At 41.3% G+C, this 21797-nt stretch overlaps 2 protein-coding genes across 3 annotated transcripts in view; both read left to right on the top strand.

The window, feature by feature from the left end:
• Window positions 1–927: 927 nt before the first annotated feature.
• slc35a2 (solute carrier family 35 member 2) lies at window positions 928–14166 on the top strand. Of its 2 annotated transcripts, XR_012985035.1 has the most exons (6): window positions 928–1285; window positions 2960–3145; window positions 8430–8581; window positions 9016–9719; window positions 13081–13212; window positions 14102–14166. XR_012985035.1 is itself a non-coding variant. In XM_076276909.1 (5 exons), exons 1-5 carry the CDS (start codon window positions 1213–1215, stop codon window positions 13106–13108), a joined length of 1143 nt encoding a protein of 380 aa, XP_076133024.1. In that variant the 5' UTR covers window positions 928–1212; the 3' UTR covers window positions 13109–13998. The 2 variants fall into 2 exon arrangements, 1 of the variants encoding a protein (XP_076133024.1); XM_076276909.1 differs by lacking the exon at window positions 14102–14166 and having other exon boundaries at window positions 13081–13998.
• Window positions 14167–14637: 471 nt separating this feature from the next.
• Window positions 14638–21797, top strand: part of bcap31 (B cell receptor associated protein 31) — a 26186-nt gene continuing 19026 nt past the window's right edge. Inside the window, exons 1-5 of the mRNA XM_076276913.1 lie at window positions 14638–14747; window positions 15651–15759; window positions 16642–16742; window positions 16902–17046; window positions 21239–21374. Of these exons, the coding sequence (XP_076133028.1) occupies window positions 15668–15759; window positions 16642–16742; window positions 16902–17046; window positions 21239–21374 (474 nt within the window). The 5' untranslated portion in view covers window positions 14638–14747; window positions 15651–15667. The remainder of the gene's footprint in view (window positions 14748–15650; window positions 15760–16641; window positions 16743–16901; window positions 17047–21238; window positions 21375–21797) is intronic.

The raw sequence follows: 21797 nt of genomic DNA, 5'->3' as shown, positions 1-21797 counted from the left end.
TGAAATAAGTTGAGCGATATTTTTACTCCTCTCAATATGTAGTTGTAGAAAACAAGATGTGAAATCACGGATTCTGTCAGAAATGTAGTGCTAATTAAAGGAACCGTATGTAAGATTTTGGCCAAAACTGGTACTACAATCACTTTCAAAATACTGTAGAGCGGTGTACACCGCAGATGTGGTAACTAAAGCAGAGCTGGCAACCCAGATGCCGAAACACTACTGACTTTGTGATTACTAGATAGGTGGAAGGTGGTGGATCAGGCTAAAACACAAATATGTAAACATCAACATCAGTTGAGGGCTGCAACTTCACTTTTTTAAATTACGATATCCTGGTCGGACTACTGTTGTCAGTGATATAAGTATTTGAAATTAGCATGATTTCCTAATGTCTAGTGACAAATCAGGGCCATTTTATGATTAATTGAATTACATTTCTTACATACGGTTCCTTTAAAGGAACCATATGTAACATTGTGGGCAAAACTGGTACTGCAATCACTTTCAAATTACTGTAGATTGGTTTATTCCCTCCCCCTCCCCCCTGACTCGAGATTGCCAACCCGGATGCTGAAACACTACTGACTTCGTGATTAGTAGATAGGTGGAGGGTGGCGCATCAGGCCAAAACACAACATGACATGACAAAACACAACATCAACATCAGTTGAGGGCTGCAACTTCACTTTTTAAATGACAATATCCTGGCTGGACTACTGTTGTCAGTGATATAAGTATTTGAAATTAACATGATTTCTTAATGTCTAGTGACATTTCAGGGCCATTTTATGATTAATTGAAATACATTTCTTACATATGGTTCCTTTAAGGTTTCGCCGCAGATGAGCACATTCTGTTTTTTAAATCAGCCGCTCTATGGACCAATGACACGACAGACAAGGCGGAAATAACGTTAAAGGAACGGAGACAACAAGAGGCTGAATGTATGTAGCTAGAGAGGAGATGAATGTAAACGTGTATAGTAACAGACCTAACTAGGTTAACACTGCATTTAACATTCTTACATTCTCAGCCATGTCTACGACGTCAGGGCCTCTGTTTCTAGTTTGACTGCAGCAGTCTCAAAGGTCCAGTTTGATTGAAGTCTGAGTAGGGGCTGCTGCTGCTGGCCAGTACATTAGCCTACTGGAGAATCTGGTGTTTGTTAGCTAGCTAGCCAGTTCTCTGCACTAAAACGTCAATGCCAACATGGCAGGGAGCAGCCATGACACGGGCTCTGGAGTTGGTGAAGATAAGACTTTTCGCAGTAAACAAAACGAAGGTAAGACTCAGACACTTTAATGGTAATCTGCGAAATTGTATTATGTTGATTAACGTTCTCACACTTAAAGTTAGTGACCGTAACGTTATCACTGCACGTTATCTGTTCCCTTATTAGCTAGCTCTAGCCGTCTGAAATTAACGTTAACGTTGGGTGTTTTAATGTTAACTGGGGAGGATCACAATAGCACAAGTAGCAATTGTTTATTTTTAGACTATATCTATCTGAATGGATGAAATTGCATCTATTGTATAACACATTCTTGCTAACTTGATGACGTTAACGTTACACTGCGACTTCTACTTAACAGTGAAGTTTAGTAGCTTAAGCTACCAGATGTGGAAACTCGGCTAGGCTGTGGGGGATAGAACCCGTATTATTAATGTTATGTGGGTAATATTACATGAGTCTTGTAGGCTATGGTTACCATTACTTATTGATAGTGCTGGCTGGATTGACGGGCCATTCCACGCCGTCTGGAGTTGACAATTTGCCATAAAATAATGTTAGCTAATGAGCTAGATATGATAAACAGCAAGCTAACGTTAACGTCAAATTAACATGATAGCGCAGTCCTCAAAACCACAATCTTCTAGCTAATCTGTAAAGCATAATCTATATTTCGTCCTTCATGTATGGTATGTTTTCAATTCATTAGTATTCATAATGGACCACTACCATTGGTCTGAGAGTTAAACCAGAAACGGTAACTAAAGAATATTTGGTTAAACCCTGACATCTATCCTCAATCATAGTGACTTCTGTGCACACGTTTGTTTCTAGAGGTGAACATGAGAGAATGTAACAGCTAAATATTAAGCTTTTTGAGCAGCTTGTTTGAGACTTAAACTAGTAAGCTGACTATCTTTGGTGGGTTGGGTACACGACCAGCAAGTTAGACGAGTGTTCAGAATAGCCTAGCCTAGTATTTGCATGCGTTCTCATTATTTAGGAAATATATTTTACTGAGTACATGAGCATTTATGACTTATAAATGCGTCATGTTTTATACTTAAAGCATTTCTTGGACTGCACCTTTATTTGTCTACCTCGAGAACACTTCCTTATTGAGCGTTTATAAATGGATGTCTGTTTAACCTTTTGCTGTTTACCAAGGGGGTTGCAAATAGCTTGCTCTTATACATTCACAGTTGACGCATTTGGGAGTTTGTGTAATTAATTCATTTTTTTTTCTGTAACCAAGGCAAGGCCGTTTTATTTATGTAGCGCATTAGTTGTTGTGGAACATATGATATATTCAGTATATGTTCTTCTCCCTTCTACCTATTTCTCCTACTGTTTCCTTTGACTAGTGCTTAAACCTCTGCACTCTCATCCTCTAATAATCTGATGGTTTTTGTAAAAGTATTTATTGTTACACAAAAGTCTCCTTTGCAATGCAGCTTGAACACTAGTCACTAATGTGCAAGTCCCAAGCATCACCTAAATGAATAAGTAACGTAATGTAATGTTGTTATGAAATGAAAGTATCAGTTCAGGGAAACTTGAGGTTTACTCCTTCATTCAGCAAGGACATTTCTCCTGTACATTGAAGTCCGTACATGTAGGAGAGAGGAGAGCACGGTCAAAATACTGTATCTGTGTGAAAACGATCATCAGTTGCAGCATCCACTGACGATTCATTTTGTTTTGTCATTTTGTCCTTCTACACAGACGTGAACAAGAAGCTGAAGTACATCAGTTTGGCTATCCTGGTGATCCAGAATGCCTCACTCATCCTCAGCATCCGATATGTTCGAACACTGCCGGGGGATCGCTTCTTTGCGACCTCGGCTGTCGTCATGGCAGAGATTCTCAAAGGCTGCACTTGTCTGCTCATCATTTTGTTTCAAAAAAGGGGTAGGTGTCCATGATTGCCACTTGATTGTGAGGTTAGATAATGCTTAAAAATGCTTAATGCTTAATGTTTCTTCTCTGGTGTATTGTATAGACCCTTTTAGTCTGTTCCTAGAAGATTTCCGGTCGAAATGTTCAAAACCAATGCAGATACTTTGAAATGCTTTTAGCATAATGCTCTACAAAACGTCGACTTTAAACATTTTTTTCATACCATTACCATTGTTACCATTAGCTCAATGTTGTTTTGTTTGCCACCGGAAATGTCTTAGGAACGCACAGTTGTTTATACAATTGAATGGGTCTACAGCAGGCAGAGCATTTATTCTCCTGCCATTATGCCAGTAGTGAAATAAAACCAACATTTGACATCCAAAAAGATACAAGGAAGTTTATTGTCACATGCATATAGTTACTGGAAGTAAGAAATGCAGTGAAATTATGTCTGGTGTCAGCCTATTTGTGCATTTATGGGGGGGGGGGGGTAAAAAGTGCAGTAGAAGAGGGGTTTAGTAGATTAAGTGGCAAGGGCTGCAAAAGAAAGGTGGGGGAGGATTGGGGGGCGTGGGGCACTAGCAAGGAGCACCCAAGAGCAACAGGGGCAAGGAAAAACTCCCTTACCAAGGAAGAAACCTTGGGCAGATCCACGGCTCAAAGGGCTAACCCAACTGCCAGGGGTCTTGGTGTGTATGTTGGGGGGGGATGACAGGGGAGATGGGATAGTGTGCTGTGTATGTGGGGAGAGGGCAGTGTGCAATATGTGTGTTGGAGAAGCTTCCTCATGAGACAATGTGCTGTGTATGTAGGGGAGAGGGGGGGTGCAGTGTACTGCAAGTATGATGAAGGGACTTACTATTGCAAGCAGAGTACTGTATGTATGATGTATGTGAGTGATGACCGTGAAGATGTGTGTGTGTGTGTGTGTGTGGGCGGGAGGGGAGTGGAGCAGTAACTGTGTCTGTGTGTGTGTGTGTGTGTGTGTGTCTGTGTGTCTGGTTGTCTGTGTGTCTGTGTGTGTGTGTGTGTGTGTGTGTCTGTGTGTGTCTGTGTGTGTGTGTAGTGTGTGTGTGGGTAATAATAATAATAATAATAATAATAAGCTTTATTTGTATAGCACCTTTCATACACAGAATGCAGCTCAAAGTGCTTTACATTTGAAGCATGTAACAAAATAATAGTCAGTCAGTCATTATCAATCACATTTCTTCATTGCTGGGGCCGTTTATGATCGATCCACTCAGCAACATATCAAAAATATAGAAAATGACATGTCATAAGACTGGCAGCCTTAACCCTCTTACCCCCCACAAGCACGCCATATGGCAACTGTGGCAAGGAAAAACTCCCATATTCCAGGAAGAAACCTTGAGCAGAACCTGACTTAATAGGGGGAGCCCATCTGCTTCTGGCTGGCTGCGCCCTCCAATAGCAGCAGATGTAGAATAATCTGAAAAAGTAGTCTACAGGATAAGACGAGTTAACTAAAAGCTTTCCTGTACAGGTATGTTTTCAGATCTTTTTTAAAAATATTTACTGAACTCGCCTGCTTGATGTACAGAGGCAGGGTGTTCCATAGTTTGGGGGCATAATGGATAAAAGCAGCTTCTCCACTTTGTTTGTGGAGCACTTTGGGTACGATTAAAAGATTAGAATTGGATGATCTAAGTTTCCTTTGTGGTTGATAAGATATTAAAAGCTCAGAGATATATGAAGGTGCTGTGCCATTCAGAGCTTTGTAAGTAATTAACATAACCTTAAAATCAATTCTATAGGAAATAGGGAGCCAGTGCAGTTCAGCCAACACAGGGGTGATGTGTTCTCTCTTCTTAGTCTTAGTTAAAAGTCTAGCCGCAGAGTTCTGTATGAGTGCCAATTTCTTTAGATGTTTTTTGGGAAGACCAGTGAAAAGTGCATTGCAGTAGTCTAACCTGCTAGTGATAAAGGCGTGAATTAGTTTTTCTGCATCTTGTTGAGTTAAAAAGGGCCGCACTTTGGCAATGTTTCTCAAGTGGAAATAGGCTGTTTGAGTAACTTTACTGATATGGGGCTTAAAACTTAACTCTGCATCTAAGATGACACCGAGGCTTGTTACTTTTGGTTTGACCTGGTGTGCCAAGTTCCCCAGATTACTAAGAACAATATCTCGCTTTAGTTTTGGTCCCACCAAAAGTACCTCTGTTTTGTCATCATTTAGTTTCAGAAAATTTTTGCTCATCCACTGATTAATGGAGGTTAGGCATGCAGTGAGGGAGCAAAGGCCATCTGGGTTAGTTGGCTCCACAGAAATATACAATTGGGTATCATCTGCGTAGCTATGGAAGTTTACATTATGCTGACTTATGACATTTCCCAATGGAAGCATATATAGGGAAAATAGCAGGGGACCAAGGCAGCTCCCCTGGGCCACACCAAAAGGCAAGTCATGTTTTTCAGATACATGATCTCCTAGACTGATATAAAAATCTCTGCCAGTAATGTAGGTTTGAAACCAGTTTAGAGCATTATCAGAGAGACCCACCCACTTCGCAAGGCGGTGAATTAGGATGCTATGATCAATGGTGTCAAATGCCGCACTCAAATCCAGAAGAATAAGGATTGAGGCTTTGTTTGAGTCAGTAGCCAGTCTGAGATCATTGACTATTTTTACTAGAGCCGTTTCTGTGCTGTGATTTGATCTAAAACCTGATTGGAATTTTTCAAGGATACTGTTTTCGTTAAGGAAGGTATTTAACTGATTACAAACAACTTTTTCAAGTACTTTGCTCAGGAACGGTAGATTTGATATAGGCCTGTAGTTGCTCAGATTGGTATGGTCAAGATTTGACTTTTTAAGTAAAGGTTTCACAACAGCGGTTTTAAAAGCAGTTGGAAATATACCTGTTTCTAATGAGGTATTTATTACCTTGAGAATAAAGGGAGCTAAGCTATCATATAGTTTTTTGAGGAATCTAGTAGGGATTGGATCTAAAACACATGTTGAGGAGCCGGTTTGAGTTATAATTTTACCAAGCTCAGATTGAGTAATAGTGCTAAAGGACCTTAATTTTGGGGGGCTGTTTTTGGGTGTACTATCAAACATATTACTTGTATTACCAATAGCCTCCCTTATAGAAATTACTTTGTTTTCGAAGAAGTCTGCAAATTCTTCGCATCTTAGAGAGGATGCCTGACTGAGTGTATCAAAAGGTGTTTGATGCAATAGCCTATCAATGGTAGAGAACAACACCCTAGAGTTTCCACTGTTTTCAGCAATTACCTTAGAGAAGTGGTTCCTTCTCTCATTCCGAATAGCTCTATTATAATTTGCTATTTTTTCTTTTAGAATGGCACGGTGAACCTGTAACTTAGTTTTTCTCCATGTTCTCTCAGCTTTTCTACATGATCTTTTTAGATCATGGATATTTTCGTTCATCCAAGGTGTCAGTTTGCTACAGGGCCTTTTTTTAGTCTTTAAGGGTGCCACTCTATCAAGCATAGCGCCTAATTCATGATTGAGAGCCTCTACCATTTGATCAATGGGATGATGTAAAATATCTAAATTTATGGAGTCTATAAGAGCTATGAACTGCTGTTCTGCTCTAATGTCCAAGAGTCGCGATTTGATTGCAATTTCGGGATGAATTTTTGGAGTATGTAGTACTATATTAAAAGATACACAATAATGATCAGACATATTTATATCATTTACTGATAAGTCTGTGACTTCTATCCCTCTAGAAATGACTAGATCGAGGGTGTTGCCAAGGTTGTGGGTGGGTCCTGTAACATGCTGCTTTAGCTCTAAACTGTCCAACACATTAAGGAACTTACTGGCTTTAGCATCAGTTGTCTTATTGACATGAATATTAAAGTCGCCATTTACAATTATCCGATCATAGCTAGTGATGATGAGCGACATAAGTTCAGAAAACTGGTGGGGTAGGTGGGGGCAGTGTGCTGTAAGTATGGATGTGTGTTGGAGAAGATCCTGAAGACAATGTGCTGTGTATGTAGGGAGGGAGGGAGGGGGGGGCAGTGTGCAGCAGATATGTAAGCTCCCTGACTGGTCCTGCCGCAGGGGCGTAGATTTGCGTGGGGACCGAAGGACGTGTCCACACCAATGTCGGATTACGACTGAAATGTCCCCACCAATATTCAGGTTGAAATGGGGGGGAAAGCGATCACATGCGCTACAAAGAGTTAAATACTTTCTCACTTTGCTGCGGATCATCTCGTACAGATTGTGTAATGTGCAGTAGCCTATAAGGGTAAATCGCGCTGATTTGAAGTTACCTATAATAACTACCAGTGAGCTGCAGTCTCCTGCGCTGCGCTTCAGCTTCACTTCACTACAAGGCATATGAAGTGCGTCCAAATTCATCCATTCTTCTCTGTTGAACTCCTCGAGTAGGCTACTCATCACACATGTGTCACATGAAAGAGCCTTTTCTTAGCTTTTAAACGGTGCTATAGCCACTATTTGCTGTGATAAACAGTTCGCGAGAAAAAATAACTTCAAGAGATTTAATAATTATTCTCTGTGCCCATCTCCACATCCATTCATCTTGGTGGAATATCGTAGGCCTACACACTCATCACGCAACACATGACAACCCATATATCAGAATAAACAGCAGACCTTACCGAACACAAAGATGTAATGCATTCCCGTGTATAGTTGGCTGTTCCAGAGTAATCCGGTTTTTAAATAAATTGTAGAAAAATTCAACATGGTCTTTCGGCTTTAAGCATTTCTTAAAACTGAGCTGTGCTTACATCGCCTAGATATCGGTAAATATTAGAATCAGAGAATATACAGGCAGCTTATGGTTAAGAGTTGTCAATGTAGCCTTAATGATTCTTTTCACAAAATGCTAAGCATGCATGTATTTAAGTTTCTTAAAACTGAGCTGTGCTTAAATGGGTCAATGCATGATTTCATAACAGACCAAATAGAAAATAAATGTTAAATATAGCCTACATATGTATACATATTAAAATCAGATGATGTGCTACACAGTATAGATCAAGTTGGACAGTAGCACATTTTAATCATGGGTAGTTGGACAGTAGCACATTTTAATCATTTTATATATCTATAGTGGCTGGTGAAAGAGTTGAGTGGCTTTTCCTTTTTTTTTTCGGGGGAATTAGTGGGTAGTGTCCCCACCAAAGCTCAGACCAAACCTACGCCCTTGTCCTGCCGATTTAGAATTCGAGATGCACCATGAAACTAATGTTTGAATGAATGCACAAGCATGCACAAACAAGCTTGCATGTTCATATTGCCCTCTTTTTCTGTTTGTAGGTAACCTCAAGGAGTTTGGGGTTCTCCTGTACAACTCTATAGTCGTTCAGTACAGTGACACGCTAAAACTGGCCGTCCCATCCCTTATCTACACACTCCAGAACAACCTGCAATATGTGGCCATTTCAAACCTCCCAGCAGCCACATTCCAGGTGAGATGGATTAGCTTAGCCTCTGACTGCCGTAGCCTGGAGCTAAGACATAAAAGGAGAAGAAGAATTTACTGCTTTGTCCTCAGGCTCTCCCTCACTGTCATTTTCTTCTTTCATCTTTGGTTATTGTGCTATATGTAGACCCTATCTAAATGCCCCAGATTCTTCCAGAGTTGATTCTTGATTCTTCCAGAGTTGATTACGGTCATTTCCAACTTGAGGTCACAAACAACGGCCTATATTCATAACATATAAGTGGTGCCAGTGACAGGGTGTCTGGTGCTTTGTGTTTTGTAAACATGATGATAAACTTAAAATCGCATGCCTGATTGTGATAAGTTGGTGCTTCCTCTGCAGATAACTCTGCTTACTTGCTTTTCCCTCTCACCCACTTTGTCCTCTCTCTTTTTCCCCTGTATGTATTCTGACTCCAGGTGACGTATCAGCTGAAGATCCTGACCACAGCCCTCTTCTCCGTGCTGATGCTGCGGAAGAGCCTGTCGCGGGTGCAGTGGGTCTCCCTGCTGCTGCTTTTTGCCGGCGTGGCCATTGTCCAGGTGCAGCAGGAGAGTGGCAAGCAGAAGGAGGCCGCAGCGGCCGACCCCAGCCAGAGCTACGGCAAGGGTCTTGTGGCCGTGGTGGTGTCCTGCCTGTCGTCGGGCTTCGCCGGCGTCTACTTTGAGAAGATCCTCAAGGGCAGCTCGGCGTCGGTGTGGCTGCGGAACGTGCAGCTGGGCATCTTTGGCACAGTCCTGGGCCTGCTGGGCCTGTGGTGGAACGACGGTACCGCCATCGCCGAGAAGGGCTTCCTGTTTGGCTACACGCCCATGGTGTGGGGCGTGATCCTCAACCAGGCATTTGGCGGCCTCCTGGTGGCCGTGGTGGTGAAGTATGCCGACAACATCCTGAAGGGCTTTGCCACCTCCTTCTCCATTGTGGTGTCCACCATCATGTCCGTCTACCTCTTCGGCTTTCACGTGGACTTGGTCTTCACGCTGGGTGCAGGGCTGGTCATTGGGGCCGTGTACATGTATAGTCTGCCCAAGCAGAGTGTCGCCGCCTCTTCCTCGGCCTCAACCATGAGCCACGGAAGAAGCAACCCAGGAGGAGACTCAGAGCTGGAAGCTTTTCTCTCCAAGTCAGTTGTGGTGAAATGATTTCTCTTTTTAAGCCTTTTTAAGCCACCCCTTTTTGTTTTTTTCCCCCTTCTGTGCTCCTTCTCCTCTTGTAACAACCTCTCACAGCTCACTGGATTTTCTAACTTTCTCATGACCTGTTCTTTCCTGACAACTTTTGTTGTCTTGTTTTTTTTTTTTTTAAATCTTTGAACTCTAACACTTCTCAGCGTTTTTGACTGAGGAAATCATGGTCGGCATGAAACCATGTCCATGTGTCTGTTGTAAAAGACCCCTCCTGCTCTTTCTCAGGCCACATAACACAATGGGGGCTGCCTGGCACATATGTTGCAGTTTTTGTTTACTGTGTGTTTTCTATATATTTTTTGAAAAGCACAAGGTACAAAACACACATCAGGCTTTGTCTAACATACTAATTATACATTCTGTCATGGCAATAGTATGACCATTATTGTTTCATGGCATAATTGTTCATGTCACAGTAAGTGTTTTTCTTTTGTTGTGTTAGTTTGAATTATTTTGTATTTTTTTTGTATCATATTCACAGCCTCCCTGTTTGCCTTAAAGTGTATTATTTTCCAGATCAGTGGAATGCCTTATCACATATGAAAATAGGTCAGTAATGTGGTCATGATCAGATCATGGTGTAGGTTTTCAGCTTGTCTGATGCCCAAAGAAAGCATATAACTAAATTGTGCATTTGCCACACACATTGTCTGTATAAAATCAGAGTAAACAGCTTTTACTGTAATACTGCTCTTGTTCACAAGCCATCCAGCTATCAGAACAAACACAGCGCTCTATTTTTATTATTATTTCTGAAAACAAGATCTTGTGAATCATACTTTTATTTCTGTCCACTGGCAATATATTTCTATGTCAAACAATAACTAATGGTATAAGTAATTCTATACCACTGTGAATTTGTACTCCAAAAAATATCTTAGATATTAAGTAGAGATTCATAACATGTATATAATTAAAATGTAAAGAAATCAGATGAACTATTCTGTATAGTTGTATAGGATAGATGGGCCATATAAGTATATCAGAGATATTTTAAGTTTACAACCAGCTGACATTAAGGTCATCATTTGCCAATGCAAAGTCATCTTTGTGGTCTTTGAAGTAATATTCACTGCTACTATAGGAGCTAGGTGGAAATAACCAGCAATGTTTACTCTGGCACACTTCTTAGATTCTGTGCCACAGCAACACTACAGACTACCTAACACTGCAGAAATAGGTGTTAGGAAGATTCGGGTCCACCGTACCGATGTGTTGGTGGTTTAGTAGACCCAAATCTTGAACTATCGAAAACCTTAACAAATGGTGGCTTATAGCCAGTGCAAGTGCACTGAAATTGCAGTGGTAAAGGGCCATTACAGAACTATCTCATATTATGCTGCAGAGAAATTGGTACCTACACAATGCTTTGTCTTTTTTCTTCTGGCCACCATGAGGTAAAGCATTTCTTTGAAGTTGGGATGATTTGTAAACATTGCAATCCATCCAACACGGCACCTTATAAATGGCTGATTGAAGGAGGAAGCGGAGCGTGTCTGCTTCACCAGAGATCACAAATGGACATACCGTGCCTTCTCTTGATCCACATGTACAATGGACTGTGCTGAACTGTAATGTCAATAAGAGCTTTCCTTTAAAAAAAAATGTATAAAGTATCAAAATGCTATTTCTCTGAGGTTTAATTTAGAGTTTATTTATTTATGGTTTTGTGGGTTTGTTTTTATGTTTGGGTATTTTTGTTATGGTTATACCAAAAGTGGTCTCGTTAGATGACTTAAAGACATCAGTTGAGACTTAATGAATGTTAATGGATATCCATGAAGTGAAATCAAAACGTTCCATATTCTCTTGTCTCATGGACATGGTAGCCACAAGTTTGTTGGGTGGGGTTTTTGTAAGAGGTTTTATGGCAGGGGTATGATAAGTGTCATAATCATAAGCGGTGTTGAGTACGCCTCTGTTGGGAAATTAATCGGATAGTATTTACTGGTAAAGAACTTCGGCATCACTGGGTAAAAAAAAAAAAAAAAAAACTTGAATGGTGGGATCAATTTAATCAATGGAGTCTGGTCTGGTAAATGTCAATGACTGCAGGCAGCTGTGATTTTCATGCATCATTCTTCCTCACTACTTATTAGAGTTGTGACTAAGCACTGTTGTGACATCAGGCGCAAATATGCTGAAATGTTTTCAGGTGTGGATTGTATGTTTCAATGTTACCTATTGTGTCTGGCCTAATCTTATCAAAGTGATTTGTCACCATGAACAGCTAGTCAGTCTGTCTCAGAAAAAGTAGTGCAGTCATCTCATATCTCCACTGTAGAGTTTTGCTACTACGTAAAAAAACATACTATGACCCGTGTTAACTTGACACAATCTCTGGTTTTGAAATGCATACATGAATGAATCGTGGACTCACTTTACCAGCCAATGGCTGGCTGTGTATTCATAATTGCCTCTTTTCTTGAGGTAAACAATAAATGACATAAATTAGTGAACATTTTCTTATTTCTAATTAGTGTCAAATTTGACTTGTAAATAAACTGATTCCATATTTTTTCATGCTTTAAATACAAAAAACAAAACATTTTAAACTGTTTTACATGATCTATGATGTAAACATGAAAAAATGGTAAAGGTGAATAAAATAAATCAAGAGTTGAATGATTACTTTCTTGTTCTCGTATTTAAAACAATCTTTTTTTTTTAGTACTTTTCTGTTTTCTAGTCTAAGAATAATGCTCCATAGTTATAATGCATTAAAACATTTTCAATTCTCAGAAAGGCGGAATGTTGTCTTGGACTTGGAAAAAAGTGTTTTGACCTAATATTAAATTACTGAAATAAGATGAATTATGTCAATAAATAAATACCGTAAATAATGAGAACCAATGAATGTAGTCTCAAGCGAGATGAGGTTTAGACTACCCGTAGACTACCAAGAAGTGAAATGGTCTGAAAATCTGGGACTTACCTTGTGTGTCTTGTTTCATAATTCCCTGCATTGTTAATCACTAACCAGGAAGTGTGTCCGAGACAAACAGAACTTCTTTAACACCAGATAATCCTAATTGAGACAAATGCATGATGGTGATCGAGATAGTGTCTTGATCTAATGATCATGGTAAAATACATCAAAATGGATACAAATAAGCTGTTGTGAGTCTTGCAGCAATTCAACTGCTAAGATGAATATCTTGAGCTTCTTTATCAACCAGAGCACATCAGTTCTGCAGAACCAGTTTGCACCTCACCTCTGCAACTGATGTCTTGTTTGTTATTATCTGACTTGTTTGGTTTTCTCTAATATGTTTTTTCTCTTTTTTGGTTTTCTAGGAATTCTGTGAAAGAAAAGGAAAGCTGAAATTATCACATCCCTGCATCAGTGAAATAATTAAAGTTGTGAAAGCCCTGCCAAAGCAAAATGGAGAAATGGATATGTGGTGGTTCAAGTGCCTTCTGTTAATTGTAAGTTGTAGCAGTTAGTGTAAGCATTTCTTTATGACTCTACCTTCCACTGATCTACAATACAATATTTTTATTTGGATTTGTGGAAATCTTTTTTACATTGAAACTTAAAGTATGGACACCCACTAAGTATACTGAATTTGATCATGTAATTAGGTGACATTTAATGGTTAAATTGCTTGATGCTATTCTATGATGACACTATTATATACGGTTGTAACATATTTTAATGATTTACCTTGTTTTTACCTCATTGAAAATGAATTTTTTTTTGAAAAAAGGGTTTATGTTGGGTTATCTGCTCACACTACATCTGTCTGCAGATTTAATGTATCAATAGGCACTCTATGCACATTCACTTAACTGTCTTTAAAATGTGCATGTTTAAGCAATGCATTTGATTCAGTGACACACTCACTCATAACTGTTGAATACAGTATTGGTGCTTTGAGAGAGACTCTTAACCCACTGTGTATACTCATGTGACTTGATCTTTTGCATATTGGCGCCCCCCTCTGGCACTAATGCATATCTTCAGCTAAAAACACGAAAGCATCAGACAGTATTGTTTTTATTTCCTACAACATTTCAGTTCAGCTTCAAGTATTTCACAGCAGTGCAGTGTATATGTTTGCTGTGCAATATATGAAAGTTAATAATAATAACAAACCTGATTGAATATACTATTGTATGTTTGAACACTCCATTTACCAGTATTTTGTATTAGACGATTCCAAGTATGTATATGTGTGCCCATGCTGCAAACTGCTTTGATAGTTCCACTGGCACAAGAATAAACCATATTTTTAAAAATCTGACTGGGAGCCATGTGGTTAAGCTGAATAATATACTAAACTGGTAATTTCTAAACAATTTTTCTCCTCTGTAGTAATGTATAGGAGCTCTACAACCATCTGCAAAGTTTCAAAATGAAAGATGACAGGCCAGTTTGCCAGGTTTGTTTGTTGCACACCAGTGAGTCATCACGGTACATTATTGTACACCAAGTAGGCCTACATGCTAGCCTGACGAGCCAGACCCACATCAAGATGTCTTTGCTGCCGCTAGGGTGCGTCTAGATTTCTAGGCTACCTGCATGCTGGATGAGGTGACGTTGCGATGGCGTTTGAGGTGCTTGTGAAACGATCTGTATGAGCTTTCCTTGAAATTTCGTTATAAAAGCCATAGGCAAGGCCAATATTTACTCTCCTTTTTATTTAAGTATGCTGCAATTACTTTGTAAACTATATTTTATTTATGCATGTTGCACACTGCACATATATTTCAACTGACACTCTCCAAAACCACTATGTTCATACCATAGACTGTAAAAAATAGGTTCATACCTGTAATCATTGATACGCTCAGACTCTTATAATGAAGAACTTGTAGTAATACGTAACCGGAAGAATTATCGTGGCTTATTGACGGTCGTTCATATACCGGAAGTACGATAGCTTTCTTGCATTAGGCAACGCAAATTCTCAGTTGGAGCAGAAGTCTGTACCTGCGCTTATTTCTCTCTCCGGGCTCTTGTAAGTTGTTAATACTTAAGTGATTTTAGATACGAAGTGTAGGAGGTATTACTAATATTTAACAACCTATTTTCAGTGGGTATGTACATTTTTAAATCCAGCTAATGTTAACTCCAGGCCAACCATATGACGTTAGCCTCTGGCGTAGGCTAGGCCATATTGTAGACCAGGTATAGTAATTGAGGTAGATTAGAGTTTAGATTTATTTAGGATTTATAATGGACAGCGCAGGACTCGACGTACTGTTGATACCGTAGTGTAATATGCGAGTTGCCAAATAACATTCGTCGTGACGCGTCAGTTGTAATATTGGCCTGTACAGGCTGTTTGATTGGTCAATTCTCAACAAGAGTTAATTTATGCTAACTTAGTTTAAACCTGATCAGTGCAATGATGAAAAAAATCAACATCTGATGTTTGACCCGAGGCATAGTGGAGGTATGCAACTCGAAAAGCTCCTAATCAGGTTAGTTGGGGCATATATAGTTGAGGCATGCAACTCAACAAGCTCTCAATCAGGTTAGTTGAAGTGCAATGGTGTCTTTGATGACAAGAGATGGTGCTGTTGCTCTTCTGCTCGGTACAGTACAGCTCTGACGCGGCTTGGGCGTTTATGCCCTCAGCGGCTAAACAATATTTCACACCATCGCACGGGATATGCGACATCCGTGTGAACTGTCCACAACACTGTTCAAAATAGCCTTGTTTGACAACAGTAGAACAGCCTCTCATGGCTTCGAATGTACTGACAGGACCATTTCTTAAGCTGTATGATGTATTACAAGTGCCACTATCCTCTTGTTGTAATGGCTAGAATGTAATATGGTGAAATGTACAGTGGGTTTTACTGTAACTTCTTTAGCTGACATTCAGACTCGAGTTATTTATCTGTTGCCTCCTCAGAATCTCCACCAGCAGCCATGAGTCTGCAGTGGACGGCTGTGGCGACATTCCTGTATGCGGAGGTGTTTGCCGTGCTGCTGCTGTGTGTACCCTTCATCTCCCCCAAAAGGTTGGCCTCCATCCACACTCCACATCCCTCTCAAAAGGGGAACATTTGTCCATGGGAACTTGGGAAGAGTCGTGGCATGTGTGTTGAAATCGAATTAGATGGCAAGATTCCACAACCCTCAAACTCATGCCCAGTAGCAATCATTGATCTTTTCGAGTCCTCGTGACTCCATAGAGTTAATTGTCATGTTTTGGACAGTTATTCCTAATCTGATGTGTTTCTCAGTACTGCTTCTAGAGATTTATAGAAGCACATGGGGCACCTCTCTTCTTGTTCTTGATAACCCAAGCACTGATTAGGCTAATCAAGTACTGTTGTTTGTTTCCAGTGCTTTTTAACCTCAGGAGTTCAGTCAGTCAGTGTGGCAATAGAAACAGGGGGGTGGTACAACGTTGTTGCACATCACTGGCATCAATGCAAACCTAAAAACAGTTTAGTATGTAATAGGTCAAATGTTACATCACATCCTAGTCGAGTCCTCCAGAAAACTCACAAACAAGGCACTCGGGAGTATGTGCCGGGCTAATCTAATTGGATCCATTTACCCACACTTTGCATGTAATGGCAACAGGAATAGAGAAGCTGTAATTTATTTACTGCTGGAAAGACTCTCATGACCACTCAACTGATTTAAAGGTTGCTAGGATATCTACAATTGAAACATCAGTTCCCAGAAGTGTAAACAAGCTCACTGCTGATGTTGGTGTAGGCTCATTAAGCAACCTAGTGTTTTTTCCTTTTCAGTAATTAATTCAGACAGTAAACATGTTTTTCTCTCTTGGGTTGTGAGTGTAGCAATAACTCTCTAACCACCCTTTCAACATTCATCTTTGTCTGCATGAACTAACATTTGGTCATACTATCATATATTTATTTTCTCAGATGGAACAAGTTCTTTAAATCCCGTTTTGTTCAAACGGTGACGTATTATGGGAACACAGCCTTCATGGTGGCCATTGCCATCCTGGTCTTTCTTCTCATTGGTGAGTGTATATCTTCGAGACGTTACTGTTCATTATGTTTATGTGCCCTCCCACGTTTAGTTCTCTTTAGTGAAATAAATAAAGCCTAATTGTCCTGCACCAGATTTCCTCATGTGCGTGTGTGCGTGTTTGTGTGTGTGTGATTGTTCCTGTATGTAGATGCCTTCCGAGAGGTCCGGAAGTACAGTGTGAAAGATACAGTTGACCTGACCAACAACCCGGTGGCCGTCGAGCACATCCACATGAAGCTGTTCAGGGCCCAGAGGAACGAGTACATCGCAGGCTTCGCTCTGCTCCTCTGCTTGTGAGTGGCCTCTTTCTCCACTTTCATTTGCCATCGTAAATGTCTCTCTCTCTCTCTCTCTCTCTCTCTCTCTCTCTCTCTCTCTCTCTCTCTCTCTCTCTCTCTCTCTCTCTCTCTCTCTCTCTCTCTCTCTCTCTCTCTCTCTCTCTCTCTCTCTCTCTCTCTCTCTCTCTCTCTCTCTCTCTCTCTCTCTCTCTCTCTCTCTGCATGACTAGTTACAATATTGCCAAAGCAATATAATATAACATGTTATATTCTCTTCTCCTGTAAGCACCATCAGTCACTGGAATCTGCTCTTCTCCCTCATCCTCCTCCTGCTGTTGATGATGGAGTTTATTGCTCCGTGTCTGTTTCTCCGTACCTCTTTTCTTCTTACCTCTGCTTTCCATATACTCAGTAATCTTCATCATGCTCACCACCAACATCTTCATCAGTCCCCTCAAAACAAGAAACTCCACTAGTACTGGTATCATGTCCTGAAGTTTCATGTTTCAAGACTTCTTATCAAATGGAAAAATGGCCTGCCTCCCTTAATAATTTAACATTTTTGCATATCGGCTTTCAGTCTAGGCTTTTGTTGCAGCCGTCATATTTTGGTCTTCACTCTTCAGAGTGTGTTAGTGCAATAAAGCACAGAGTGAGACATGAGACGCATGCAATGTGGATAAGATGCAACACACACACACACACACACACACACACACACACACACACACACACACAGACACACAGACAGAGAGACACACAGACAGACACACACAAGCCATTCTCTCCCCTGAGCTGTTCTATAATGGGCAGTGAGGCTTGGTGGTGATGTAAGAGCCATGTCTGTGGGGTCACTCTGCGTGCTCTGCAGTGTGGCCATATGGAATGCAACTTCACCCCGGGATCCCCCGGCAAAGCAAGACGTGCTTCCTTGCGTTAGGCCATGTCTGTGAATCAGCCCTTGAAACCCTCGAGTTTGACCCCATTTTAATGTTACAGTATGTAATCTTTCTAAAGAATTGGCCTGGCTGGCTCACCATGACTAACCTCTCGTGGTCTCTGCCTCACCGTCTGTCAGTTGTTTAGCTGGAAAGCTTGATGGGGTCCAGAGCTGTCAGTCAGTCAGTCATGTGTGTTGAGTTGTACTGGATCTATTCTCATTGTGTTGAAATGTAGTCAGGACAGGAACATACATTAAATAGTGGATGTGAATGTCAATGCTAAACAATGCTTATTAAAATGAGGAGCTATGTGTATGCTACAGTTATTAATGCTGTATTAAATGATGGTCACACTTGGCTATATCCAAAGAGCTTTTCACATCTGCAAACTTCTGTAAAAAGTAATGAATTTTGTATATGTTGCAGATCAGTATAGCAACAGAACTCATTCTGTCATGGTACAAGTTGAGTGGGATGTTGAGAAAATGTGTCGCTGGCATTGTATTGATTACTCTGTGTTAGTCATTGAGTTCAACAAGACAAATACCATCCCCAGTGTGTCTAGGTGTTTGCACACACATAGCAACAGAGTCATACAACAAAAGCTGTGGCAGTCGGACTATTGATGAGTTCCTACATAAGAAAAATCTGCCCTAGTTACTTCGCCATAAATAGATCAAAGCACACCGTATGTTTGGAATCTCTTTCTCTTTCTCTGTCTATTTTTCTTCCTCTCTCTCTCTGTCTCGGCTTCTCTTGTTCTTTCTCTTGTTCTTTCACTTTTGTTCTTGTTTTCTCTCTCTCTCTCTCTCTCTCCCCTCTCTCTCCTCTCTCCCTCTCTCCCTCTCTCTCTCGGGACAGTAGCAGTGGAAGGAATGCTGACTGTTAAACGGCGACTAGAGCTATTTTTCCATTCACAAATCTCATCAGAGGTGCAAAGCCCCGGGCCGGCCAATTGATTGGGCGTTGGTTGCCATCGCTCTGCTCGCCACTAGCTCTCCCATCCCCTCATTCATGCGGCCCCTCTGCATAGCTCTTCCATACAGGGCCCACCAGTCATGTTCCTCTCAATGGTGCCCTATTAATAGCCCCTGTGAGCCTGGGTCTACTACTTTTTTTATTTGCTCTACTACTTTGCTCCTCTTGCCAGGTTTGGCTGTTCGGCCCATAGTGGTCTGGACAGCTGCGGCCTGTCATAGCAGAGCATGTGATCGGGCAACTGGTGACGGACGTTATATTTAGTCCCCCCCGAGTGGATGTCATGCCTTTTGGAACAGCACAGCCGAGAGGCTCCAGTTGCACAACGGCCCTCTCGGGCTGCGTGCAGTGACCTGGGTCTAGTTGACCCACACGCATGCTACCCGGCATGACCAACCTTCGTCACATGCTGGGTGACTGATGGCGCGCTTGGCAAGACCCGGCAATGCGTGGACACTGTGTTATTTAACAAATGGCAGCCAGTCGCAAGGCTAAATGTATAGGAATGTATAGGGTTGATTGGGCGCGTGTGGTTTGTGTATGTGTGGTTTCCCCTCTCAAACCCTCCTGTAATACGAGAGTGGGCAAACGCTAATCAACCAGCATGTGTTATTGTGATGATGACTTCGGAGCAGATATATGGCTTTTCCTGCTACATATATCTCATGTGCATTCTTACAGTAAGGAAGCCTGTCAGTTGCCAGCGTTCCTTTAGTGGTTGCACAACATGGATATGACCGTTTGGGAGACAGATGGCTGTAGTAGGATCTGCTGAGTGTGGATATGTGCTGATAGTATGCAAGTGTTTTCATCGTGATTGGGGTGTTAATAATAAGGCAGAGTGTTGTGACGTAAGCAGCGGCTGATGGTGCCGGAAGAGATGTTGCTGGTGAAAGCAGTCTTGTAGTGGTGTATTAGTATGAGATCTTCTGATGCATATGGAGAAGGGCTCGCTGGGTTTTAGTTCCCATTCAAGCACTGCAGAAAATGGAACATCGCGGTAAATGATAGAAGTAAAAATGGCAAACTAAAGTAGTACACCTTGTGTTCCAACACAGTGACTGTAAATCACAAGCATGTTGTACATTATGAGCCTACCACATGTAAAATGAGGTTAACATTTAGCTGAGGTTAACATTTGATCAAAAGTATTTGTTTACCCCCGTGCGGAAATTATTTGTATACTAGAGCAAGTCCTTTGACGACCTTATCCTTAAGTGAAACTAAGTTTTTGATTTCTTGGAACCACAGCTCTCTCTCTGAATCATCTTCTGTAATCAAATCTCCAGCAGTACTCGAGTTATGGTGGCGGAGATGTTATTTCATCGATCAGTTTAAAAATATTCTCCATGGAGGGCGCTCCTGTGCCAGTGAAGATTCAGTAACAGCTTGATGTGAATCCAGGATTGTAAAAATAGATTAAGTGCCTGAATACTGTGATGTCCATGCAGCAGCAGGGGAGGCTTCTAAGTATCGTCCAAGTACATAAAGGCCATAAGTGAATCACCTATGCTTAGTAGAGCTTGACCAGATCATTGGTTGCTGTGTGTACCGTTCTGTACATGTTCAGCTACAGGAACACTAGAGAGACTTATTGTTTTCATGACGGTTCTGTCTCTGATGAGTGTGTGTGTGTGCGTGCGTGCATGCCATGAGTTCTTTATTTTGATCCCAGTGGAAATGAAGTGGCGCTCCGTCAGCATATGGGGCTCCATATGCTCACCCAAGGTCACCCCAAGGTCATATTCTTGGGTTTTATCGTCCATACGCTGCCTTTGATACTGAGCCATAATGACTGGAAAGATTACACTTACATTTATTCATGTACCACATGCTTTTATCTGAAGCATGAAATAACCATACCCATACTGGTTAGCCACTGGAAGGTTATGCTTTAAGATAATTATTTTTATTTTGTTTTGTAGATAACTCATACCAGTACTCACATCTTTATATTTACAGGGTCTTGCATAATCATATTTCTATCTTCACACATCAGGACTTTAGCATATCGAGACCTTGTCACACATCGGCCACAATCACACACATACACATATACATACACACTTACACATGCACATACACAGTGATGCACATTAATGTACACCTGGTTCTCCATCATAATGTACACCTGGTTGTTTGGCCCTCGCTTCTTTGCTAACCTTTGATTATAAAGTGTCCTATATCCTGTCATGAGGTTATGCCTGCGTGGTTTGTCTGTATTTTTCCAGTGTCATTGATATACAGACTGTCCCTGAGACTTATCTGCATTCCCTGGTGCTGTTTAGGATTCTGAGACGCCTGGCCACTCTACTGTCCCAGCAGGCTACGCTCATGGCCTCCAACGAGGCCTTCAAGAAGCAGGCCGAGGGAGCCAACGACGCTGCCAAGAGGTACATGGAGGAGAACGAGAAGCTGCAGGACGTGAGTCTAACACGGCGTAGCGTAACGCACGGCACGGCCTCCAATGTGGCCACACACCACACACACACACACACACACACACACATACACACACTCTCTCTCTCAACTCAAAACACCTGATGTACACACATGCACACTTACACACATACATACACATACCCATGTGTGCACACACACACACACACACACTCTCACACACACACACACACTCTCTCAACTCAAAACACCTGATGTACACACATGCACACTCACACACATACATACACATACCCATGTGCACACACATATACACACACACCCTCTCTCAACTCAAAACACCTGATGTACACACACGCATACACACACACACTCACACACACACACACTCACACTCACACACACACACTCTCAACTCAAAACACCTGATGTACACACACACACACA

The sequence above is a fragment of the Alosa pseudoharengus genome, unplaced genomic scaffold (genome assembly GCF_046254945.1).
Source record: "Alosa pseudoharengus isolate Yale_2024_CS ecotype anadromous, Long Island Sound unplaced genomic scaffold, YU_APseudo_1.1 YU_APseudo_1.1_scf_9, whole genome shotgun sequence".
NCBI lineage: Eukaryota > Metazoa > Chordata > Actinopteri > Clupeiformes > Clupeidae > Alosa > Alosa pseudoharengus.
The sequence above is the reverse complement of the archived record's forward strand: the minus strand, read 5'-3'. Positions and strand labels throughout refer to the sequence as shown.